At 43.7% G+C, this 21,103-nt stretch overlaps 1 protein-coding gene and 1 pseudogene across 3 annotated transcripts; one reads left to right on the top strand and one right to left on the bottom strand.

Annotated features, from left to right (window-relative positions):
* Positions 1-1,525: 1,525 nt before the first annotated feature.
* Znf275 (zinc finger protein 275) lies at positions 1,526-18,841 on the bottom strand. 3 transcript variants are annotated; one of them, XM_052741500.1, is made up of 6 exons: positions 18,560-18,841; positions 16,490-16,566; positions 9,533-9,624; positions 8,970-9,084; positions 7,858-7,959; positions 1,526-7,457 (listed from the first exon to the last, which is right to left on the bottom strand). In XM_052741500.1, the coding sequence occupies exons 2-6, from the start codon at positions 16,515-16,517 to the stop codon at positions 6,295-6,297; spliced, it is 1,500 nt and encodes a 499-aa protein (XP_052597460.1). In that variant the 5' UTR covers positions 16,518-16,566; positions 18,560-18,841; the 3' UTR covers positions 1,526-6,294. The 3 variants fall into 3 exon arrangements, with proteins under 3 accessions (XP_052597460.1, XP_052597457.1, XP_052597469.1); XM_052741497.1 differs by having other exon boundaries at positions 18,681-18,841; XM_052741509.1 differs by lacking the exon at positions 16,490-16,566 and having other exon boundaries at positions 18,681-18,841.
* LOC128118376 (uncharacterized) lies at positions 8,455-8,566 on the top strand (annotated as a pseudogene).
* Positions 18,842-21,103: the final 2,262 nt, after the last annotated feature.

The following is a 21,103-nucleotide window of genomic DNA, read 5'->3' as shown; positions in this document are numbered from 1 at the left end:
GCCAGGCAAGATGCTTAGTCATCCTAGGGCCTTACGTCCTACATAATTCAAGTGTTGCATGATCACATAATCTGTGTGCAGTGTGATCACATAATCAATGTGCATGCATGGCATAGCTACGTAAGCCCATATGCACATGTGCAGGGGAACCTATAAAAGAGGGTTCCACCTATTCCTCCCCCCTCTTCCTGCATGGTCATTCCATAGGCCTATGCACACCTCCTCTCTATTCCCTTTCCTTAATAAACTCTTACAGTGGGTTTTGTTGTACCTTGTGGCTTCTCTTGCATGGTAGACATCGCCGCTTAATAAATAACATTGAGCTGCTTAATAAATAACAATGGGAACTTAGGACAAAAGAGGGCAGTGCCTATACCAGCCCATGAAATGGCAAGCAGAAACTCCTTAGGAGGCTTCACATGATATCTCCAAGACATTTGCATATTTGAATGTTCCACTAAAGAGAGAGACAAAAAAGCACATCCTTGTTTCTTCTAATGTCCTTTGTTTTGCTCTGCAGAAGCTGGTGATGGAGAAGCTACCAGGCTCTGCAGGGCAGGAGAACTAGGAGAGAGGAATTTTAGGCTGTGCCCCTCCCTCCCCCTATCAAGCTGCAAGAGCAAGTTTAGCTTATTCAAATGATCTGTGATTTTGTCTCATGCCAACTCAAGCTTGCTAGAATCATGCTTATACACACTTATGGAAAAAAAATAGGTGGAATTATTAGTAACATACAAAACCAGGACAGCAAATGACAGGTTCATTCCTCACAACTAGTTTGCAAGCAGAGATAGCTAAGCTGGGTTTGGGACAGGTACACTGGGAAACAGTTGCTTGTCAGGTAGGTGTTAGGCCATTCCCACCCAAATCTATAAGAATCAATGGCTGTGCTGATGGGATCCTAGAGTAAAAGATGATTAGGCACGCCTGGGTCCTTTCCAGAATCCAGGGAAAACAACTGGTTAGGGAGTCATACTTTTTTTTAAAATGTTGCTTTCCACTGGGTCTCCCATCCTGGATCTGGTCTTCCCCAAATGGGGTAGCTGCCTTCACATCTGAGTCCTTTGTATCTGAAGGAGTCAGGAAGCCTGGGGGCCTGATCTCTTTTCTGAGGCAATGTTCACCAGAGTGCCAGCCACTGCCTACCAAAAGGATTGACCTTCCATTACTGCCTTTTCTTAGTCTTGAGAGGTAGGTATACTCTCAAGTACCAGAACCCATTTGCCATCTCATTTAGGCTCTTTAATCTCAGATTCAGAGGTGGGTAGCCTGCAATGAGATGGAGAAAATGATGTTTTTGTTGAGAGCCAACTCATGGCTACAGGCAAACCTCCTTTCCCCTACCCCAATAGTGCCTGTCCCCTCCAGGTGTCCAGTAAATGCCAAGATCACAAATCCTTGCAGAAAGCAAGCTGGAAGTTGAGCTGGATACTAGGAGGGTGATTCTGTGTGGACTACCTCATGGTGAAGACAATGGAAAGAACTGATAAGTGAAGCCTGGACAAAATGAGTCAAGGAAGACCTATGCCATTTAACATATATTTATTGAAATCTACTAGATGCAAGGCACTGTGCTAGATTTGGTAGGGAATTAGACATGAAAGGCCACCCCTGTCTTCTAAGAGCTCACAATCTAATAGTTTGGGGAAGGCTGAGAAAAGGGGAGGAGAAGCCAAGTCCACAAACAGCTCTAGTACAAGGCTGATTATAGTGAGTGCCATAAAACAGACAAGATAATCAGACCGGGGAAGAACAAGAATGCCCAAAACTGAATACAAACTGGGTAGGACATAACTACTATTCTCAGAGATACACAAGTAGCATTGAGGATCAAGTTGAAAGATACTATTTCTATTTTTGAAAGTAAGTACCCAAACCAATATAATGCAAACTATAGAATGTAAGCACACTAGGAATAGAGGTGTTATCAATCCCCTAATCTAGCAGGTTTGCTGAAAACAGTAAAACACTTCCAAAATAGTAGAACAGGCTACAATGAGCTCATCTTATGAGCCAAATGCTGTTCGGAAAAGGAACTACACTCATACAGAAGATCATAGGTTAAACCCAGAGACTAAAAGGCATAGAGTTCTACCCATCTTAGTAAACAGAATACAGTACCACATTTAAACAGGTGTTCATGTCAATCAAACTGGGATTGAGGCCAGGAATGTTGGGTGGGTAGAATGTGAGGAAAGCCAGCAATACAAGTCTTCTCAGGAAGCCACCCAATTGTCAAATGCAATTGGCTCTTGGCAAATTTCAAAAAGCACAGACCCACTCAAGGTGGCTCAGGGCAATGGGAGGAAGTATATGCTGAGGACACACATAGACTGATGCAGGCAGCTGCCAGTAATCCAGGAACATATATCCAGGCCTCCCTCAGAGTGAGACCCAAGTAGCTCTAGGCAGGACAGCAGGAACATATAGATCTCCACTATGGTTCTACTCACAGGGGGAACTCCTTGAAATACCTTGTGCCTCCCTCCATGGTCCAATACCAACCAGAGTCTTCAGCTTCCTCGTTTGCATTTCACATGCCTAAAAGGCCAAGTCCATCTTCTCCAATCAGGTCTGACTGCTGGTTGCTGCCTTTGGGTCAGGTGTCTGGGATTGGCTTAATTAATGTGGCCCAAAAATGGGGTGGTGAGTCATGTAGCACACAACAGGGCCACAGTCCAGGACTGCAGGCAGGTCAGGTGTCATGCCACTTCAAGCATAAAAATCAAGCACACAGACTGCAGTATCATGGGAGAAAGATGCTCACACTGTGATCTGGTGGGGATTATTCTGTAAATTCAAGAGTGGGTATTATACAACTAATTGATATAATACAACTAATTGATATAGTTAATCATAATAAGCAGCAAAATGGTAAACATTTGCTTTTTAAAAAATTTCAGCAAGTATTACAAACTCTAATAAAAGCCACACGGGGTTTCTTTCTTAATATGGTAAAGGAATGGATCTCTACAGGGAACCATAATTCTATGCAATCTAGCTGTTCTCCATTCCCTTTCAAGAATATATGTGGTTAGAAAGAAAAGTGCAATGAGGTAGATACATGGATGCATAGACGAGCACACACTTCAAGAAGCTTGCTCACATTTGCATGGGACATAGCAGTACACCTAGTGGGTCCAAGGAAAACCATCCCCACATTACCCAAGGCAAAGGATGCAACTGTGAGCCACATGTTAAAGCCACACACTGATTGCATTTGGAGAAAGAGCAGGGATTTCACCACCAACACCATTTAAAAGCTGATCCAATAATAGTCATGGAAAGAACACTGGTTTATAGTGTTAACTCTAAAACAAGGATTTGTTCAAGAAAAAATTACAGAATCCAAACTAGAAAAGAGTAAAAGAGGGCAGGAAGGGATGTGAAGAGATGTCATGTCCTAGGGCATGCCCTGGACAGTGATCACACTGCTGGCTTCCGAGTTAGTGCTACTCTAGACTTCAATAATACCTTTTGTCAACCTTGACAAATGATGAGCAAATGAGCAAGAAATGGCATTTCCTGCAAGGCAAAGGTGCCAGATTTGTTTCTTTTGATGTTAACATTCCTTACCCAATAGCTGTACAAAACATGTCCTAACAGCTCACAATGAGAAGAGTAATCTGAGAAAGAAGTGGGTCCAGACCCATTCACAAGAAACCACCAGAACTGAGCCCACAGAGCAATAGGAGTTGCTGTGCAGCAACTGCTGTTGGCTTCGCTCAGCCTGGAGAAGGCCCACAGAGCCACTGTGGTGGCCTGCAGGCATTAGGCCCTTCTGGCCAAGATTATGGAGGTCATTATCAGTCAGACCTTGCTTCCCAGGATGGGCTGGGACCTCCCTTACTAGGCTGCCATAAGGGCATTTTCTGACCTTCCAACACCCCTTAGGGCACAAACGGAAACTCAGGCCACAGCCTTGATGTGGCTATCTTCCCCACCTGCTGTTTCTCCTAAAGGGGGCTGCCTGAAGCAAGGCCCAACTGCAGGGTGATCAGTTTCGATTTCTGTGCTACATAGACTGTCAGAATGGCTTCTTGCCCTCTGATCTTGTTTTATTGCCCCTCTTGGGCATGGCTATTCCAAGTCCTGGACCAGACCTGGTGCAACCAGGTGCAACTTCTGTGGCATGGCATGCAGGCTACTGGAGGAACACAGCTCCATTTCTCTCCAGGCCTATGTTGTCATCCCTTAAATGTGGCTGCAGGAAGTGATGCCAGAACACATGGGTAAATTTCTCATCCTACTTGCAGAAACTACAAAACTGATCTCTCTCATTCCAGAGTCACTTGATGGGAGGAGGATAGAGGTCATATAACACACCAGTCAGGTGAGTCTTCTGTGTCTGAGATGTTTCTTAGGTGGAGCTGCTGCTCAGTCGCTGAATCCAAAATAGTCAAGGCTCCTGATAGCTTGAAGGATGATTGGCTGCTGCCAGATCATATTTGGACCATTCTGTTGGCCTAGGTGAAGCTGAGCCCTGTTGCTGGTGGCTGGGGCTATAATGATGAGCAGTCACAGAGTGTTCTGAGCAATGTGTGATGCACATGTCTCTAGTGTGCCTCAGTGGCCAGGTTGTATAGTCAAGTGCTGCCCACAGACATATATAGAGTCTGCATCTTGGATGAGGCATGGGCCTGCTTCTCTGGTCCACTCCCATCCAGCCTGCCCACCTTGTATGTTCACTTTCTTAGTGGACAAGGGATTTAGCTTCTCTTTTATAAGTAAATTCTCAAAGAAAATGTCATCATATCTAAGTACTGAAGCAATGAAAGTCACAAGTTAACAGACAAGAAAGAATTCAAGGATACGTAAAAAAATCCAAAGCCTGCACAACAAAAATGTAATAAAAGTACTAAAAAAAGCCAAGCAATAAAAATTGGAAAATAACATCACAATTGATATGGAAAGAACTACTATATAAAATCAATATATCCAAAGGTAACTTGATATCTAGTCAAAGGAGATGAACGGATAATTTGCATGCAAGAAAACAGAAACAGTACTGAAGTCATAGCATGAAAAATGAGAGTAATAGTCAGGAGGCCCGAGGGTCCACCCTTGTTTCTGGTACTACTGAGCTGTGGGATGTCAGCAAGTGACCTTCACTGAGTATACCTCCTTGCCAGGCAGCATTCTTGCAGGCAAGGCATACTCCTTGAGAACCTTAGGAGATAGGGACTATGACTACTCCCCACTTCACCGCTGGAAATGGAGGGTTGGAGAAGTACCATTTATGTCTGATATCAGGTGAGGATCTTCCAAGAAAGAGGAGTCACTTCACCTTAAGTCCTGATGATGTCCTTCTCATTTGGGGGTGCTATCTCACTTTATTTTGAACAAGATGACACCGTGTGAGGAGAAACTGATGTTTATGGTGTTCATAGGGGACATTGGATTAAATCGGCTTAGCAAAATGAGAGACAAAAAAAGGTTTATCTCCAGCTCAGTAAGTTTTACTAGGAGTGTGACCCAAGAGTAATGTATGAAATGGAAAAAAAGGCCTTTTTAAAGGCCATTTGGGAAAGCACTACTTTAAGTGGTTATGTTGTAGGTACAGTACTAATTTAAAAACACAAAGTAATGGTTCTAATGTTATATGAATATGTTTTTACGGCTTGAGAGGAAACTTCCGATGAAAGCCTCATGCAGGGATTGTCACAGTGCTACCATAGCTCAAAACAGAGGGGACTGATGACTCAAACAGGTTCCCATGTTGGTGAGGTCAAAAATGCACATCAAGAATTAGAAACAAATGGAGTATGGTGAAAAAGAGTATTCTCTAAATTAATATATTATTCCATATAATGTGATTTATAATATGTATCTTATAAACTAAATTAATAAATTAAATATTATGGCATTTGATCTATTTACATCCCTAAAATTTTATGAATTCAAGTAGGCCAAAATCTTGGGGCAATTTTCCTTTCAAGAAAGGTGCATCATCATATTGATGCCACTGAACAGTCCTCAGGGGTAGAGCTTGAAAAGGACTTCCCATGTCCCCACTAGATCCCCATATGCAGATTTTTCTTCTCATTCTAGATGTGAAGATTAAAATACCTTGACAGTACTATCTGCCAGGAAAAGTAGCCAAGCTATGTTAAAATGGTAAAAGTTACCCTCAATAGTTGTAGTGGGAAACATGAACTTTTATAAATTGCTGGTGGCAGTACAAATCATTCTAACCTCTCACACAATAAAATAGATAAGCGCTACAAAACTGTTCATCTCCTTTGACTGGGCCATGGCCTCTGTGGACCCCTGATATAGGTCCCAAGGCAGTGTCTACTCCCGATGGGAGGGCTGGTGCTTCTGCAGTGCTGAGCGCCTCTTGAACACACGACCACACTCATTGCACTCACAGTGCCTGGCTCCACTGTGGATCCGCCTGTGGCGGCTCAGGCCTGAGCTCCTCCGGAAGGCCTTGCCACACTTATCGCACTCATAGGGTTTCAGTCCACTGTGGATGCGCCGGTGCTTGATGAGGTCAGAAGGCCCCCTGAATGCCTTACTGCACTCGCCACATGCGTAAGGCCGCTCACCACTGTGGATGCGCTCGTGCTCCAGCAGGCTGGAGCTTTGGCGGAAGGCCTTGCCGCACTGGCCGCACTCATAGGGTTTCTCACCCGTGTGGATCCTCCGGTGCTTGGTGAGCTCTGAGCTCCTCCGGAACAGCTTGCCGCAGTGAGGACAGCCATAGGGTTTGGCGCCGCTGTGGATACGCTGGTGCTCTGCCAGGCCGTTGACACCACGGAAGGATTTGCCGCAGTCGTCGCAGTCGAAGGGCAGGTGGCCCGTGTGCATCCGCTGGTGCTTGAGAAGTTCCTGGCGGTCCAGGAAATCCCTGCTGCACGCCTTGCACGCAAAGGGCTTTTCCGAAGTGTGAAGCTTCTGATGTCGAAAGAGGTGGGTGTTGGCTTTGAAGGACTGCCCACACTCCTCACAATCAAAGGGCTTCTCTCTGCTGTGCACCCTCAGGTGCTGACTAAGGCCTGCATTCTTCTTAAACCTTTTCCCGCACTCCTCACACTCAAAGGGCTTCGCCTCCCTCTCCATTTGCTCCCTCTTTTCCAAGGCATCTTCCAGAGCCTGACTGGGGCCAGGCCAGGACTGAGCGGCCAGAGCTGCGTGGCTCTTCCTGTGCTCATTAAATACTGATACCCCCCTGAAGACCTTCCCGCAATCGCCACACTCCCAGCCCTTCTCCTCACTGTGAACCCTCTGGTGCTGAACAAGGAGCACTTTAAGGCGGAAGGTGTCCCCACACTCTTTACATGCAAAATGGTGTTCTATGGGCAGATTTTGTGGGCTCCCTCCCCTTCCCCCAGAGTCCCCATTCTGTTTGACCTCAGCGCTGGGGTCATTGGCCCTCGGGGAGCTCGTGGACGCCATCTCTTGCAGCTGGGCTTCTTCACCCATCTTCTGGTGGGAGGTCACAGAGGTGCTTTCTACAATAATAAATGATAAATGAGACACAACAGTTTACAGAAGGCTTGGGAAAAAGGCTACTTTCCTTTGTTGATAATCCCCTCTCCTGCAACTGCTGAGTACCAGAAAGGGCCTACAAGGCATCAGAAGCAAGCACCAGAAGGAAATGTGGGAGAGTACTGATTGTGGACATTGCTTATCAAAGGAGCTGTGAAGATGCCTTTGCTTTTAGCAAGGGGACAGTCACACCTCATTACCAGAGCTTCAACTGGGCCCTCTACCCTAATCCTAGACCCCACAAGTTTAGCTGGTCTTCCTGAGTCTAACTTCAACCCCAAGAGCTCAGTAGCCCCCTGCAACCCAAATCTCAACCTCTCTCCCAAATTTCCTCATGCTTCTTCATGTTTCCTTTATGCTCACCAGCGTGCTTAGTGTGATCTGTGCTGAGGGATGGATCTGATACCAACAGAACTTGTCCTTGTGACAGGTGAGATACCAAAGCAGGACTCACAACAGGAACTCCTGTTATTGGAAGAAGGCAGCTGATAAGTATGGAGGAACAAGGGAAGAGCTGTCAAAGGAGATCCCCTCTAAATCTCCTGAGATGTCTATGACTTTATCATGTAAGTCATACATGCAGTGCAAATGCACTTCCCAAGGGCCAGCTCCTTCTGGGGACTGTAGAAAGGCAGGCTCTGGTCCCTTAACAGAGGCCCCAGAAAAACAGAAGTTCATCCTGGCCAGATGAACTTACCCCATTGTCTACCAAGCCATTCTAATACCCCACCACTGAATGCCATGCTCTTTCCAGACCTCTACAACTCTTAAACCAAACTCTTAACAGTTCTTTCTTCAAAAATCCCCCACCCCATGCAAACACCTGATGGATAAACAAGAACTCCACAACAATGAGCTCCAATCAACTAGCCATATGGTTGGTATAATTTATGTGTGTGTATATATAATATGCGCATATATAGTATATATACTGCATTTATTTGTATATATTGATATAATTTGTCATCTCAGCCTTACGGTTAAAATCAAGTATAGTATCTGTTCTGATCAATTTAATGTCTGATATGTTTTTTACCTGAAGACAATATATTAAATTTTAAAAGTACTCTAAATTATGACAGGTTTGCTCTAATTTTTATTTTCACATTTATTTCTTTATTGTATGTGACTATGTGGGCATGTTCATACTATGGTGCGCTTATGGAAGTCAGGAGACAACTTGCACAAACTGATTGTCACCTCCCACCTTATAGATTCTGGGGATTGAACTTAGGTCAGCAGGCTCTGTGGCAAGCACCTTTCCTGCTCAGCCATTTCACTGACTACTGTTTTAATGTCTTTCAAGTGAAAGACAGGAATGGAGAGATCTTTCCAAGCCAAGATGAGTTGGAGGAATCTGTTGTTGAGTGTTCTCAAAAAGGAAGAGCAAAGTAAAGTTGTGTATGGGTGGCCATGTATCCCCAACTGCACTTTCAGTAGACGGTAAGCCTGAGAAGTTCTTGGGGCATCCTTACCAATGGAGGTCACAGCCCTGGAATATGCCAGTGCCTGCTGCTCCGGGCTCAGACTCAGACTCAGCCACTCCTGTTCTGTGAGGTGCCACGGTACAATATCAAAGGACACCAAATCCTGAAATAAATCACATTGATAGTCAGTCTTTTAACCTAATCTGTAATGAGGCAGCATGGCACCAGTGATGCCAGGGGTAAGAACTTAGGGCCTGAAGTATTCATATCTGTGTATGTTGCTAATGTGGAGCTCTAACCACAATCCCAAGGAGTCCTAGAAAGAAAACATGATCAAGCTCAAGGAGACCTGGGCTGTCTGACCCTGGGACTCCCACTGTCTTCCCAAAGGACACAGACTTAGCTCTCTCACATATACAATGGGTATCATAAGCACACTGGGCATTCATTCCTTGGCAACCTGTGGGAGAGAAGCAGAGGACAGGAAAGAAGGCAGTAGCCAGGGCTCATACTCTGCTACATATCATGCTGAGCAAAGAGGCAAAGGCTGAGGCCAAAATCAGGGAGCAGTGACAAAATCTCAAGCAAGGAAAGAGGGAAGCACAGCTCACCTGGGCCTCCGGCATCTCAAGAGGGACTGCCAGGACCTGGTTTCCTGGGGCTCCATCTTGGGGAAGGGCAAGACCTTGGGGAGCAGGTGGAGCTAAGGAAAGTGAAAAAAGCTGTGAGTGACAACAGCCCTGTTTCTTGGTCCCCAGGGATGGCATTAGTGACTTCCTATTCCTTAGTTTTAAATCTTACAGAGTCTTCTCTCCCAGGTGGGGCTGAATGGCAAGGCAGAACATGAGTATGCCTGAGAAAACATATATGAAACAGTAGGAAAGTAGGCTGGCAAAGAATTAATATAGTAGGCCAGAGGGAGGCAAGATAAGACAAACAAATGCTAGCCTAGGCAGAGTCAAAGACAGCTACAGAGAGTTGCTGGCAGGAACACTAGCTGCCAGAGACTGGCTGACTACAGGGTTTCCTTAAAGTAAGCCTGGATGAGGCCAATATACACACTATACAGGAAGGAAGCACACTAAAGAGAGTACCAGAAGAAATAACTCAGAGATAAGGGGTCCTTTCAGGGACACCTGAAACTGATGGGGCCACTGAAAGGAAGAGAGATGGCAAAGAGCAAGAACTTGAACTTTGCTAGCAGTGGGGCCTTTAAAAGCACACCCTAGTGTAACAAGTCATTGGGAGAAAACCAGGAGGAACCCTCTTTATGTTATTCATCAAAATGGGAGGTTGGAAAAACAGCTGGAGAAAAATACTTCTAAGAAAAGATCTTCAAATATTACATTGATAAAGAAAAGATCTGAAGTGTGCATGTGTGTGTGTGTGACCTTTTCCTCCATGTTGCCAAGTAAGTGAGCTATTGTAAGCTTACCACAGATGCCTGTGTATTACAGGCATCCCACTTCAGTGAGTTCAAAGAAACAGCCACATAATTCAAGTTCTGATGTCAACTCAATTCAACTCATAATTAAGTGAAAAGGAAGCATTTTAGCATTAACAGAAGGACAACAAAAACCCAGGTAGTCCAGAAAGACTTAAATATGGCATCTTAGAAGGGATGAATGGAAATTTCCACATATGGCCTTGATGGAGTAACAAGGAACAGATTTAACACCAACAAACAAGTTTTCAACAATAGTTTTAAATACTAGGGTAGTAGGAAGCACAGGTTCAAGATCCCCAGAGAAACAAATGAGGCGATTCCTGTCATCAGTTCAGTGCTCTGCCTGGAGGCAATGTCCAGAATGAGAGTGTAGGAGGGGTGAAAGCAAACAAACAGAGCTTAGCAACCTCATCAGAAGGCCAGCATTCAGGGTGGGAGGGGAGGATGAAGGTTGCAGAGCAGAGTTCAGAAAGCACTGTGCTATGTAGGAAAAAGAAGTAAAAAGGTATGTATAAGGCTTCTCTTGAATCTTTTCTGACTATAAGTATTGAATGAACCTCCCAAGGACTATAAGCTGAACAGTTTCCAAGACATACAAAGATAGGGAGATGTTCAAGGTCTGATCACCACCCATAGAGTCTTTATGATCCCTAGGGACATTCAGAAGCCAATACAGAGGGATCATGCTTCAACGGTAAGATTTGTCTATCCTTAAAGCCCAAATTACAAAAGATCTGCCCTATAAAAACTTAAATATATGCCCCAGTGACATCAAACTGGCCCACAAATAACTACTCATAATCCTCAAAGTCTAGACAGTCAATGAAATAATCATTACAATGTGCAATTTCCAATAAAAAATTGAATTGCCAAGAAACACAAAAATGTGACCGACAGCAAAGAGAACAATCAGTCAATAGAAGCATCCAGAAATAAACAGAACTAACAGATAAGGAAAAACAATAATTTAACTACGCCCCAGCACTGTAAGAAAAACAGGGACACAGGGAGAAACAGAAGATATGAAAAGAACCAAATGAAATTTTTGTAGCTAAATATACATAGAAATAAATATTTCACTGGGTGTGATTAGATTAGATACTACAAGAAATAGTGGAAAACAAGAAGACATGGCAATAGCTGCTATCTAAATGAAGCCAGAGGGAGAGCTACCATCATAATTAAATTTCTAAAAATGCTAAGAGGAAAATCTTAAAAGTAGCTGGAGAAAAGAAACGATACAAAAGAAAGAAAATAATTAAGTATTATAACAAAAGAGTGTCAACCAAGAATTTTATAGTCAGGAAAAATATCCATCAAAAATGAAGGATAAATAAATATTTTATACAAAAACCAACATTTAGACAATTTGCCATTAGCAGCTCTGTACCATAAAATATATCAAAGGAAAACATTCAGGTGGAAGGAAATGGAATTAGGTTTAGAACTACACCAAGAATGTAAAGGCATAAGGAAACATAAGCCTTTCATCTTTTGCATTTCAAAATCTTTAAAATTTGACTGACCATTTCAAGAAAAAGCAGTAGCTAAACATATAAGCATGTGTTTTTATCAAGCTCTCCAAGACTCCACTGAATGGTAATACTCCAAAGGAAGAAAAGGAGAAAAGAAGAGATGGGACAAATGGAAATAAATAGCAGGATGGCAAACTTAAACTGCATCACACAGATAATTAAGTTAAATATAAATGGATTAAACACTTCAATCAGAAGGTACAAATTGTTAGATTGTATTAAAAAGGAAGAGTGCATACTGTCTAAAAAAGTGTTAAGGACACAGACATGTTAAAAGTAAAAGCACAGGGGGGCTGGAGAGATGGCTCAGAGGTTAAGAGCACTGGCTGCTCTTCCAGAGGTCCTGAGTTCAATTCCCAGCAACTACATGGTGGCTCACAACCATCTGAAATGAGATCTGGTATCCTCTTCTGGCCTGCAGGCATACATGCAGACAGAACACTGAATATGTAATAAATAAATAAATCTTTTTTTAAAAAAGTAAAAGCACAGAAAATAGTATACTTTAAAGAATAGGAAGAGTCTAATCTCAATATTTAAAAAAATATGTGGGAAGCAGAAAAATGACCAGGATGGCTCAGAGTTCTGAAGATTCTACTGAAAGGTCTTACAACTCACAAGAAGAAGAAACCTTGAAAGGTTTCAGTATAAAAATCAACAGGTGGCCAGACCAGGATAACATGCAGCAGATTTTTCAGAGAAGATACAGGTAGGGATAACATTTGACTGAAAACCCAAAGAGGAAAAAGAAAGCAGAGAAAACAAATACACATAATAGTCACATTTCATAGAAAGAAGGAAAACACTGAGACTGACCTGTAGCTAGAATAAGCACACTGATTCAATGTTTGTGTAGCTACAAAAGAAGAGAGACAAGGTCTGGAAAGATCTTCAGTTTCTTTAATGTGTTTAATGTGTGGCTTTTTAGACATCAAGCAGAATTTCATTGGTATCAGAAAAGTCCAATTTTAGATAGCCTTTGGTAGGTAAACCAGGGACAAGACAGATGCTCAGCATGCTAGAGAACAGGGCTGAGACCAATGAGACAGGAGAATGGCCCTTGAGGTCAGACAAAAAGACGAGTATTTCTTAGGATACCCGTATGTGGAAAAACAGTTACAGAGGACTAGTGGACATCTGTAAGCAGTCTGTGAAGGGGGAGTGACCAGAAAGTCTAAGCACAGACTTTTTGGAACCTTCTCCTTAAGCTATCAGCTTTATAGAAAGGTATAGTCAGAAGGTCTAATGTGACCTCAAAGTCCTTGTAAGCACTCCTACCCATTTTTAGCTGACTGCCTAGCAAAAGTGTTTCTCCAAATGTGTGAGGTCATCCTGAGATACTCAGTAGACAAACCCTCTCTTTGTTCCAGTGTCACCAAAGCAGGGTTCCTCTGGCTTAATGGATTCTTCTTCTTGGTATGCATTCAATGTCTAGTTTGATTTTGACTTCTTATACAAACACAATGAACTGGTCATAAATTTATTACATGATTTTGTTTTTAAAACAATTCACTTCCAATTGACATTGGTGTTACCAAATGAAATGGAGAGAGGGACATCACATCATGTATGCACTTCTGGAAAAAGATGGCCTAATTATAAACCTTTTCTTACCTTCAAGCCAGTAATAAGCTTTGGTCTAGAACACAATTGCATATCCTGCCCCCTCTTCAAAACCACCCCACCCATACACACTGACCTTCATGCAGATATATAGATGCCAAGGCTGTGGCCCTCAAAGCCTGTGAACCTGCCAAGAATTCTCTTATTGCAGAAGATTCCTTCTAATAATTCAGGCCTTAACTCAAATGTCACTTCCTTAAAATCTCTTTATTCTCCAGCCCTGGCAGTTTCCTTCAAACATTTTCACTAATGAAAAATCCTGCTTTGAAGTTGCTTATTTTTCTCAGAAAAAAATCTGATCCAACAGGACAGGGCCTTTTCTCCAATGGTTACCCCTAAATTCCCAGTATCTGTAGCAGCTCCTGACACCATGTAGGACATGACATGATGTACTATGGAACAACGGAATCAATGTGAGCCAGAGTGGTTTGTTAGATGGAGCAAGCTTCTTTTTATGAAGCACATAGGATGAATATTTGGAATTGTGTGTCTCCTGTCACATAATTTCACTATCATAACCTAGAACTGGTTGTTATCACCACCATTTTCCAGAAAATAAAGAATGTATAACCCTATGCACCCAAGCCAGAACCAGAAGATCAGTTGATAGTGAGCACTGTGCAGGCTTCACGGTATAGATGAATGTTTTGTAGCTACCTTTAAACCATATTATCAACATGCCATTGCAGAGCCTCAGTGCATAAATACATACATCATTCTTTTCCTCTGTTACACACACACACACACACACACACACACACACACACACACACGTCTTCCAAACTATGTACCTTTAATGGAGCAAATCCCACTAAAGTGTTTTTTCTTAATTGGCACGATGAACTGTTAAAGTCCTAGAGCTACAACTCTAAAAGAACTGTTAATTATCTTTTCTATATAGCAATACGAGTAGCCCTTCCTGTACTAGTTTACTCCAGGGATTTGGCTTGAGAGCACTTTAGCTCCTGGTGGCTATGTGATGGCCACCCATAGTAACAGAGAACTTGAACACACAGAGATAATTTAAAAGGTACTCATGAAAACAAGAGGGAAAAAGTTGGCCCTGCTTTCACAAAAGGAAGCTAAACTCTACCCAATTAGCTAAGTGTGGCAGGTAAAAGAGCTTATCCTAAGTATAGGAAAATCATTTAAAAATAATAATACACATGAATCCCTACTGTGGTTAAAAATAAAACTACTACCAATCCTGAAGACAATTGGATCACTTAGTCTCTGTGTTGCACAGCTATCCCACTTTAACATGGTGGAATATAATCTAGAAAAGAAGCTGGATGCAGTGACAATCACAGATATCCATTGCCTTCTGAAATAGATCTTTGGAGATCAAGGTCAAAGCAATTCCATATAGAACATGAAAGTCATTGTAGTGCGACCAATCGACATGGAGGGTAATGCTAACCTTGAACATAAGACACTTTTATTTAGGATATAAAAGCGTACCCTGAAGTCTAAAGAATTTTCCATGGTATATTAGTACCTATAACTGGGAAAGAAAGCTGAGAGAACCACTGCAGGAAAACAAACCAACTTTTAAGGTAAGCAACACTGTCTTTCTTTACATGGGACACAAAGGCCAGGACTATCCATACCCAGAGCACAAAGGCTTTGTCAAGGTTAACTGCAAATTTCATATTGGGTATAGCCAAGTCCATGTATGCTGCATCTGTTTAATAAACATCTGCTGTGAGAAAACATGTACGACAACAGTGTCAGTGTCAATTGCAGGGCTAGACAACTATGAATTCTAAAACACCAGAGCTCATGTGGTAAGAAAATCTTGCTTTAGAGCAATATATACAAATTTTTTAAATGTATTAATGTATAGTCATTGATACTTCCACATATGTGTTTACTGCAGTATTATTCATAGAATCAGCCTGAGCATCCATCAACAGATACATAAATATGGTATACAGACACAATAGAATTTTATTCAGTCACAATGTAAGTTACTTAAGCAATTTACTGAATTTACTGCATGGAATTACAAACACTAAGGGACCCAAAATATTTTCACCTGAAATTGAGCTGAATTCAACAGCGATATAAAACAACTTTTATCATTAAAAACTGGTAAACAATTTGGTGTCTTTTATATTTCTCTGGACAGGTATTATGTTTCTGTGGCAGCAGGATAGGAAGAGGCAGCAATGTCACTCAAATAAGACCCATCTGGAAGTTTCCAAAAGCTTCCAAGGGTGCCCCAAACACCTAGAGTGCCTCAATATTGAAATGAGAACCTGCAGTAGGAATATCTTTAGGACATGCTGGTTTAGGTTTTATCATCAAGTTTACACAAACCTCGAGTCACCTAAGAAGAGGAACCCTTAACTGAAGAAGTACCTCAATCAAAATGTCCTGTGGCCAAGTTTAGGAGAGATTTTCTTGGTTGATGGTTGATGTTGGAGGGGACCACCCTTAGGCAGGAGAGGCTGAGCTGTATAAAAGGCTAGCTAAGCAGTGAACCAGATAGCAAGTCAGTGAGTAGTGTTCCTTCATAGTTCCTGCCCTGGATTCCCTCAATGATGGACTATGACCTGGAAGTATAAGCCTAATAAACCCTTTCCTCTCTTAGTTGCTTTTGATCAGAGTGTTTTATCACACCACCAGAAAACAAAACTGGAAGAGAGCACAAAACTTAACTGTTCAATTCCCTTTAGGGCCAGGGCAAATGTGTTTCAAGGTTGTGAACACATGAAAGAGATCTGGTCCCAATGGGTGCTTTCAGCTCCTTCTCCCACACAGTGATCCCCTGGTCTCCCCATTTTCCTTGCCAGGCACCTTCTCTCCCTGGCACGGTGTGTCTAAGATTGCCAGAATTGTTTCTGGGCAAGTAGTTCAGCAACACTAGCATATATGAGCTTCCAGAACCCAAACACTTTTTTATTGTCTTGTACCTTCCAGCAGCACAGCAGACACATTCTGCAAACATCTAGACTTACCCAAAAGAGACACACAGGGATGACTCATCTCGTTTTAGAACAGTTCCAAGAGATTAGTCCAATAAGGAAGGTCTCACCTGTTGGATTGGAATAACTCGGGTGAACAGAAGCAGGCTCATATGTGCACCTTCCAGGAACCTGTCCTTTTGGTAATGAGTGCTCAAGGGCAGGACAAGCTGTATAACTGAACTGGCACTGCCAAGGCCTGGATGTACTTCAGTGAGTCAACAGTGCAAGCACTACTGAGTGGGCCCTGGGGCTACAGGTGCTCCTGGCCTTTATGTTCTTAAATGAATCTGGCAGGCTAGGAGATGGGCAAGAGGCTCATAGGCCCATCTTGTACTGTGAAATCTGGCTGCTCCTCAAAAGTACAGAATCCTAAAAGGTCAAAAGCGATGACTGTCTTACCAGGAAAGTCTGTTTCTCTTGGGATATTTGTGTCTGTGTTATCTTTTTCTGTATGTGTGGGTGGGAAGGAATCTGTTTTCTCTCTCACTTTGCCTGGGCACCTGTCTCTCTGTTTAGGTTTCCCTCTTTATTCCATTCTATAAAAAGCCAGAAGGTAGACCAGAAGGGGATTTTGTAGTGTTTGTTGTGTTTAATTGAGGAAAGGTTTATGTTCCCATTTCTCCATGAATATGCACTGATATCTTTCTAAAAATCAAAATAAATTATAAGTATAGAATCACTGAGGTTACACTCTCTGGATATAAAAGATTCCAAACTGGGGATATGGTGAAAGGCTATACAGCTGTCCCAGGCCATTCAAAGAACCCAGTTTTGGAAGGGCTGGATAACTGTGTTAGAAACCAGACTTTTGATTCAGTGAAAATTCTAGTGGTAGAGCAGCAGGTCTGGGTGGGTGTCACGGAATTGGCATCTTTCAACATGCAGACATTGGGGCTGTCTAGAATTTGGGGGTTCCCTCGTGTCTCCTATTAGACAGCTTTCCCATCCAGGAGCTTCTTTCTGAGGCTGTGCTGGTAGTCAGACTTTGGGCAAGAGAACTCACACTTTTAAGCAGATTTTCTAAGGGTTCTACCATTGACAGAAGGCTAGAAATCATTGTCCCGTGGAATTCTAAATACAGATCCAGGACCACTTTGGAGCAATGGACCAGACTGTGTCAGGCACTGCGAATGTTGTTTCTATAACAAGGCCCAATGGGAGAAAGGATAAGACACGTAGTCCTAGGAGAGGTGCTATTCAACTGGTCCCATTCGAAATTTCTGCTAAAGGAAAATGTAGGGGCTGAAGGTTAAGAGGAAATGTTCCACTGGCCAAGGAGACTGGAGGGGGCTGGCTGCCTGGGAGTGCAAGGCTGACTAGAGGGTGTCAGTTGGCACAGGGTGAACCCTCTGGGAAGAGAGCCAGGAATGGGCGGTGGTGGGAGGGGGCTGAAAAGGACCATGGGCTTTGGGCAGCAGACAAGTGGGAGTACGTGCATGTGTTAAAAGACATGCAATTAATCACCCAAATATAGACTGGAGGAACCAGCAAAGTAGTTTAGGAGAAGGGGGCCATGGAGTATTGCCAGAAAATGTGGCTTCCAGGAGGGCCACAGTAGAAACTCTTTTCCTCCAGGAAGGACTCTTCTGCACCCCCAGCTGTCTGCCTTAGGCAACATACCTGCCCCCATTATCCTCATGCAACCCCCACTCAAATGGAAAGGTAGGTCTCCCCAAGCTGGAATCTTCTTCAGGACCCAGAGGAGCAACCCCTCCCCCATACTGGAAAAAGTCTGTTCAGCTATTCTCCACTAGGCCAATGCCCGCAGCCACCATGTGCGGCCTCCATGTCGATAGGGGCTGTGTGTGGGGGTCTACCCCCAGCTCCTGAACGGTTCCCAATCCTTAGCATCCTCCAAAGAGCAGCACAGGCCTCAACACACCCGCAATTCCTGCCTTTGACCGCTGCCCCCTACCCTGCACGAGAAGGCCTCAGGGCCTTCAATGCCCACCCATCACCAGAGACGGGTCCCCTTCGGCCCCTGGCTTGTCCCAGGCCAAGCAGTTCCCCACTCTGCCCCCTACCCTCCCCCGCATATTCTCCCGCGGTCCACGCACTCACTCAAGCCCCCAAGCACATTCTCCCGCCGCCCCGCAAGCTCTCTAGGGCCGCACATCCTTGATCGCACACATCTCTCACGATCACTTGAGCTGCACGTCCTTCCCGCGGTCTGCACGCTCACCCGGCCCACAGCGCCTGACTCTGGGCCCTTGCAGAAGCGGAGTTGGCCGGGTGCAAGCAGGCCTGGCGTGGCAGGAAGCGTCGTGAGAGCAGCCAGCTCTGGCGAAGCCCAGCAGCCCCACGGCTTGTTTCCGGAGCCTGGGCGCCGCCTAGGTACTGAGAGTGAAGCCCCGCCCCGGCCTTGGCCTGTCTAAGATTGGCCTGAAAGGGGGTAGGACGGATGGGGGCGTGTCTGGGGCGGGGTGAGGAGAGGAGGTGGGGTAGGTGAGATTAGAGGAGCAAAACACATGAATCCTGTGTGATGAGAGAATAAACATGGAAAGAATGTAAAAAAAGAATGATGAATGAATAAATGAGCAAAACAAATTGATTAGTGGTGGAGACAATAAAGAAACTGACAAGGCTAGGACCTTCATAATGATGTTAGGGCTGGGGGAAGTCACTGAAGAAAAGAGTGCAGGGGTCGAATCCCTCATAAAGTCATGCGTGAGCCTTTATTGTGCCAGACAACGGGAATACAACCGTGAACAAAACTAGACCTTTATGCCTATCCTAAGAGCCACACATCAGGCACCTCACAGCCCCTTTGAGAGTATTGTATGTGAATTAGGGGACAGAGACCAGTAAATAACAGTAACCTGAATTTCAGAATAGCAGGTTATACCATGAATCCCAAAACAAGTGTCCTGGTTTAGAGGTGCTACAAGTGGTTGCCAGTTCAAGATGACTTTTTTGGTCAGCTTCACAGCTCTGCTTTGTGCATCCTTAGCAACACAAGTAACTGCTTTCTTAAAGTGGTTTCCGGAGTAAGCCACTAATAAACAAAGATCAACATAAAACCCTTCAGAAGAGGGGCTAGAACTTCATCCAATATCCATCCAGGTGATGTTTGTAGTGATCAGGAGGGAAGTATGTGCATGCTTCTGTGAAAATGCAGCATTTGCTGCCAAAAGCAACATCAAAGATAAAACACCCTGTCATCCAGATAATCTTGGCATATCCAGCATAAGAAAGGAAGGTCAGGTGCTGGAGAATTAGCTCAGCCTGAAGAGTGCTTGTCTTGCAAACATGAGGACCTGAGTTCACTCCCTAGTGTAGCAGGAATCTTAAAAGTTCTTATTAATAAAATCAAACCTGGAGCCAGGTATTGGGGTGAAATGCTGGAAGGTCAGAGAGACAGAACAAGCCACAGCTAACCTCACCTGGCCAACTTCTCAGCTGATCCTGTTTCCTCAGACTGGAAGCCTCTGACTCATCCAGAATGGCTCTCAGCTGAACTGCTGCTAGAAGCCTGAAAGCTTAACCAGCCAAATGCTTCTAGTTCCTGGTCCTCATGCCTTATATACCTTTCTGCTTTCTACCACCACTCCCTGGGATTAAAGGCTCGCTTTCTGGGATTAAAGGTGTGAGTCACCATGCCTGGCTGTTTCCAATGTGGCCTTGAACTCACAGAGATCCAGAGGGATTTCTACCTCTGGAGTGCTAGGATTAAAGGTGTGAGTGCCACCATTTTCTAGCCTTTGTATCTAGTGGCTGTTCTGTCTCTGATCCCAGATAAGTTTATTAGGGTGCTCAATATTTTGGGGAACACAATACCACCACACCCTAGTACCCACATTACAAATGGGAGAGGCAACTTGTGTGCATAATCCCAGTACTGGAGAAGTGGAGATAAGTGGATGGCTGGAGTTGGATGGCTAGCCAGTCTAGCCTATTTGGCGAGTTCCAGGCCCGTGAGAGACCATACTTAAAAACCAAGGAATGACACTTGCTGTTCTCCTTTGACCTCCACAGGCACATATACATGCACATGCGTGTGCATACACAGGAACACACAAATGGAGCCCTGGAGTGCCAGGAGGACAGGAAAAGAGGCTCTAGAAGCATGGCACTGAGTGGGTTCTGGGGGATGTGTTCTACCTTTTTCCTCTTTCATTTTATTCATAAGCATTTAACTCATTGTAATGAATACAACCTACATTCTATTCTTCTTTTAATATTTATTTTTATTTTGTGTATGACTGATTTGCTTGCATGCATGTATGTGTACTACATGCATGCCTGGTGCCCATGAAGCCAGAAAAGAGCATCACATCTCCTGGAACTGGAGTTACAGACAGTTGTGAACTGCCATGTGGTTGCTGGGAATTGAACCCTGGTCCTCTGGAAGAGCAACCAGTGTTCTTAACCTCTGAGCCATCTCTCTAGTTCCCCCTTTCTATTCCTGTAACAATTTTGTTGGTTAGATACCATTTTTCTTATTTTATCTCTACATTTTATTATGAAAAATTTGCAACATACTGAGCACTAGAAAGCTGGTGCCTATGTACCAATCCTTAATCCTCTACAACAGCATTAAGTTGTATTTGCTAGATTCTATGTTTGTCTTTATTTTACTGACATATTTCAAAATAAGGTGCAATT

This window comes from Peromyscus californicus, unplaced genomic scaffold, assembly GCF_007827085.1.
Source record: "Peromyscus californicus insignis strain IS unplaced genomic scaffold, ASM782708v3 Scaffold_10__1_contigs__length_136768540, whole genome shotgun sequence".
NCBI lineage: Eukaryota > Metazoa > Chordata > Mammalia > Rodentia > Cricetidae > Peromyscus > Peromyscus californicus.
The sequence above is the reverse complement of the archived record's forward strand: the minus strand, read 5'-3'. Positions and strand labels throughout refer to the sequence as shown.

Bases quoted from the DNA above. Each gene is read 5' to 3' on its own strand.
- Znf275 (XM_052741500.1), bottom strand. From the start codon at position 16,517: ATGAGTCATCCCTGTGTGTCTCTTTTGG. The intron at 9,085-9,532 runs GTGAGCTGTGCT...GATTTATTTCAG, and splicing joins TTGAGATGCCGGAGGCCCAG to GATTTGGTGTCCTTTGATAT. The intron at 7,458-7,857 runs GTGAGCATAAAG...TTATTATTGTAG, and splicing joins AGATCACACTAAGCACGCTG to AAAGCACCTCTGTGACCTCC.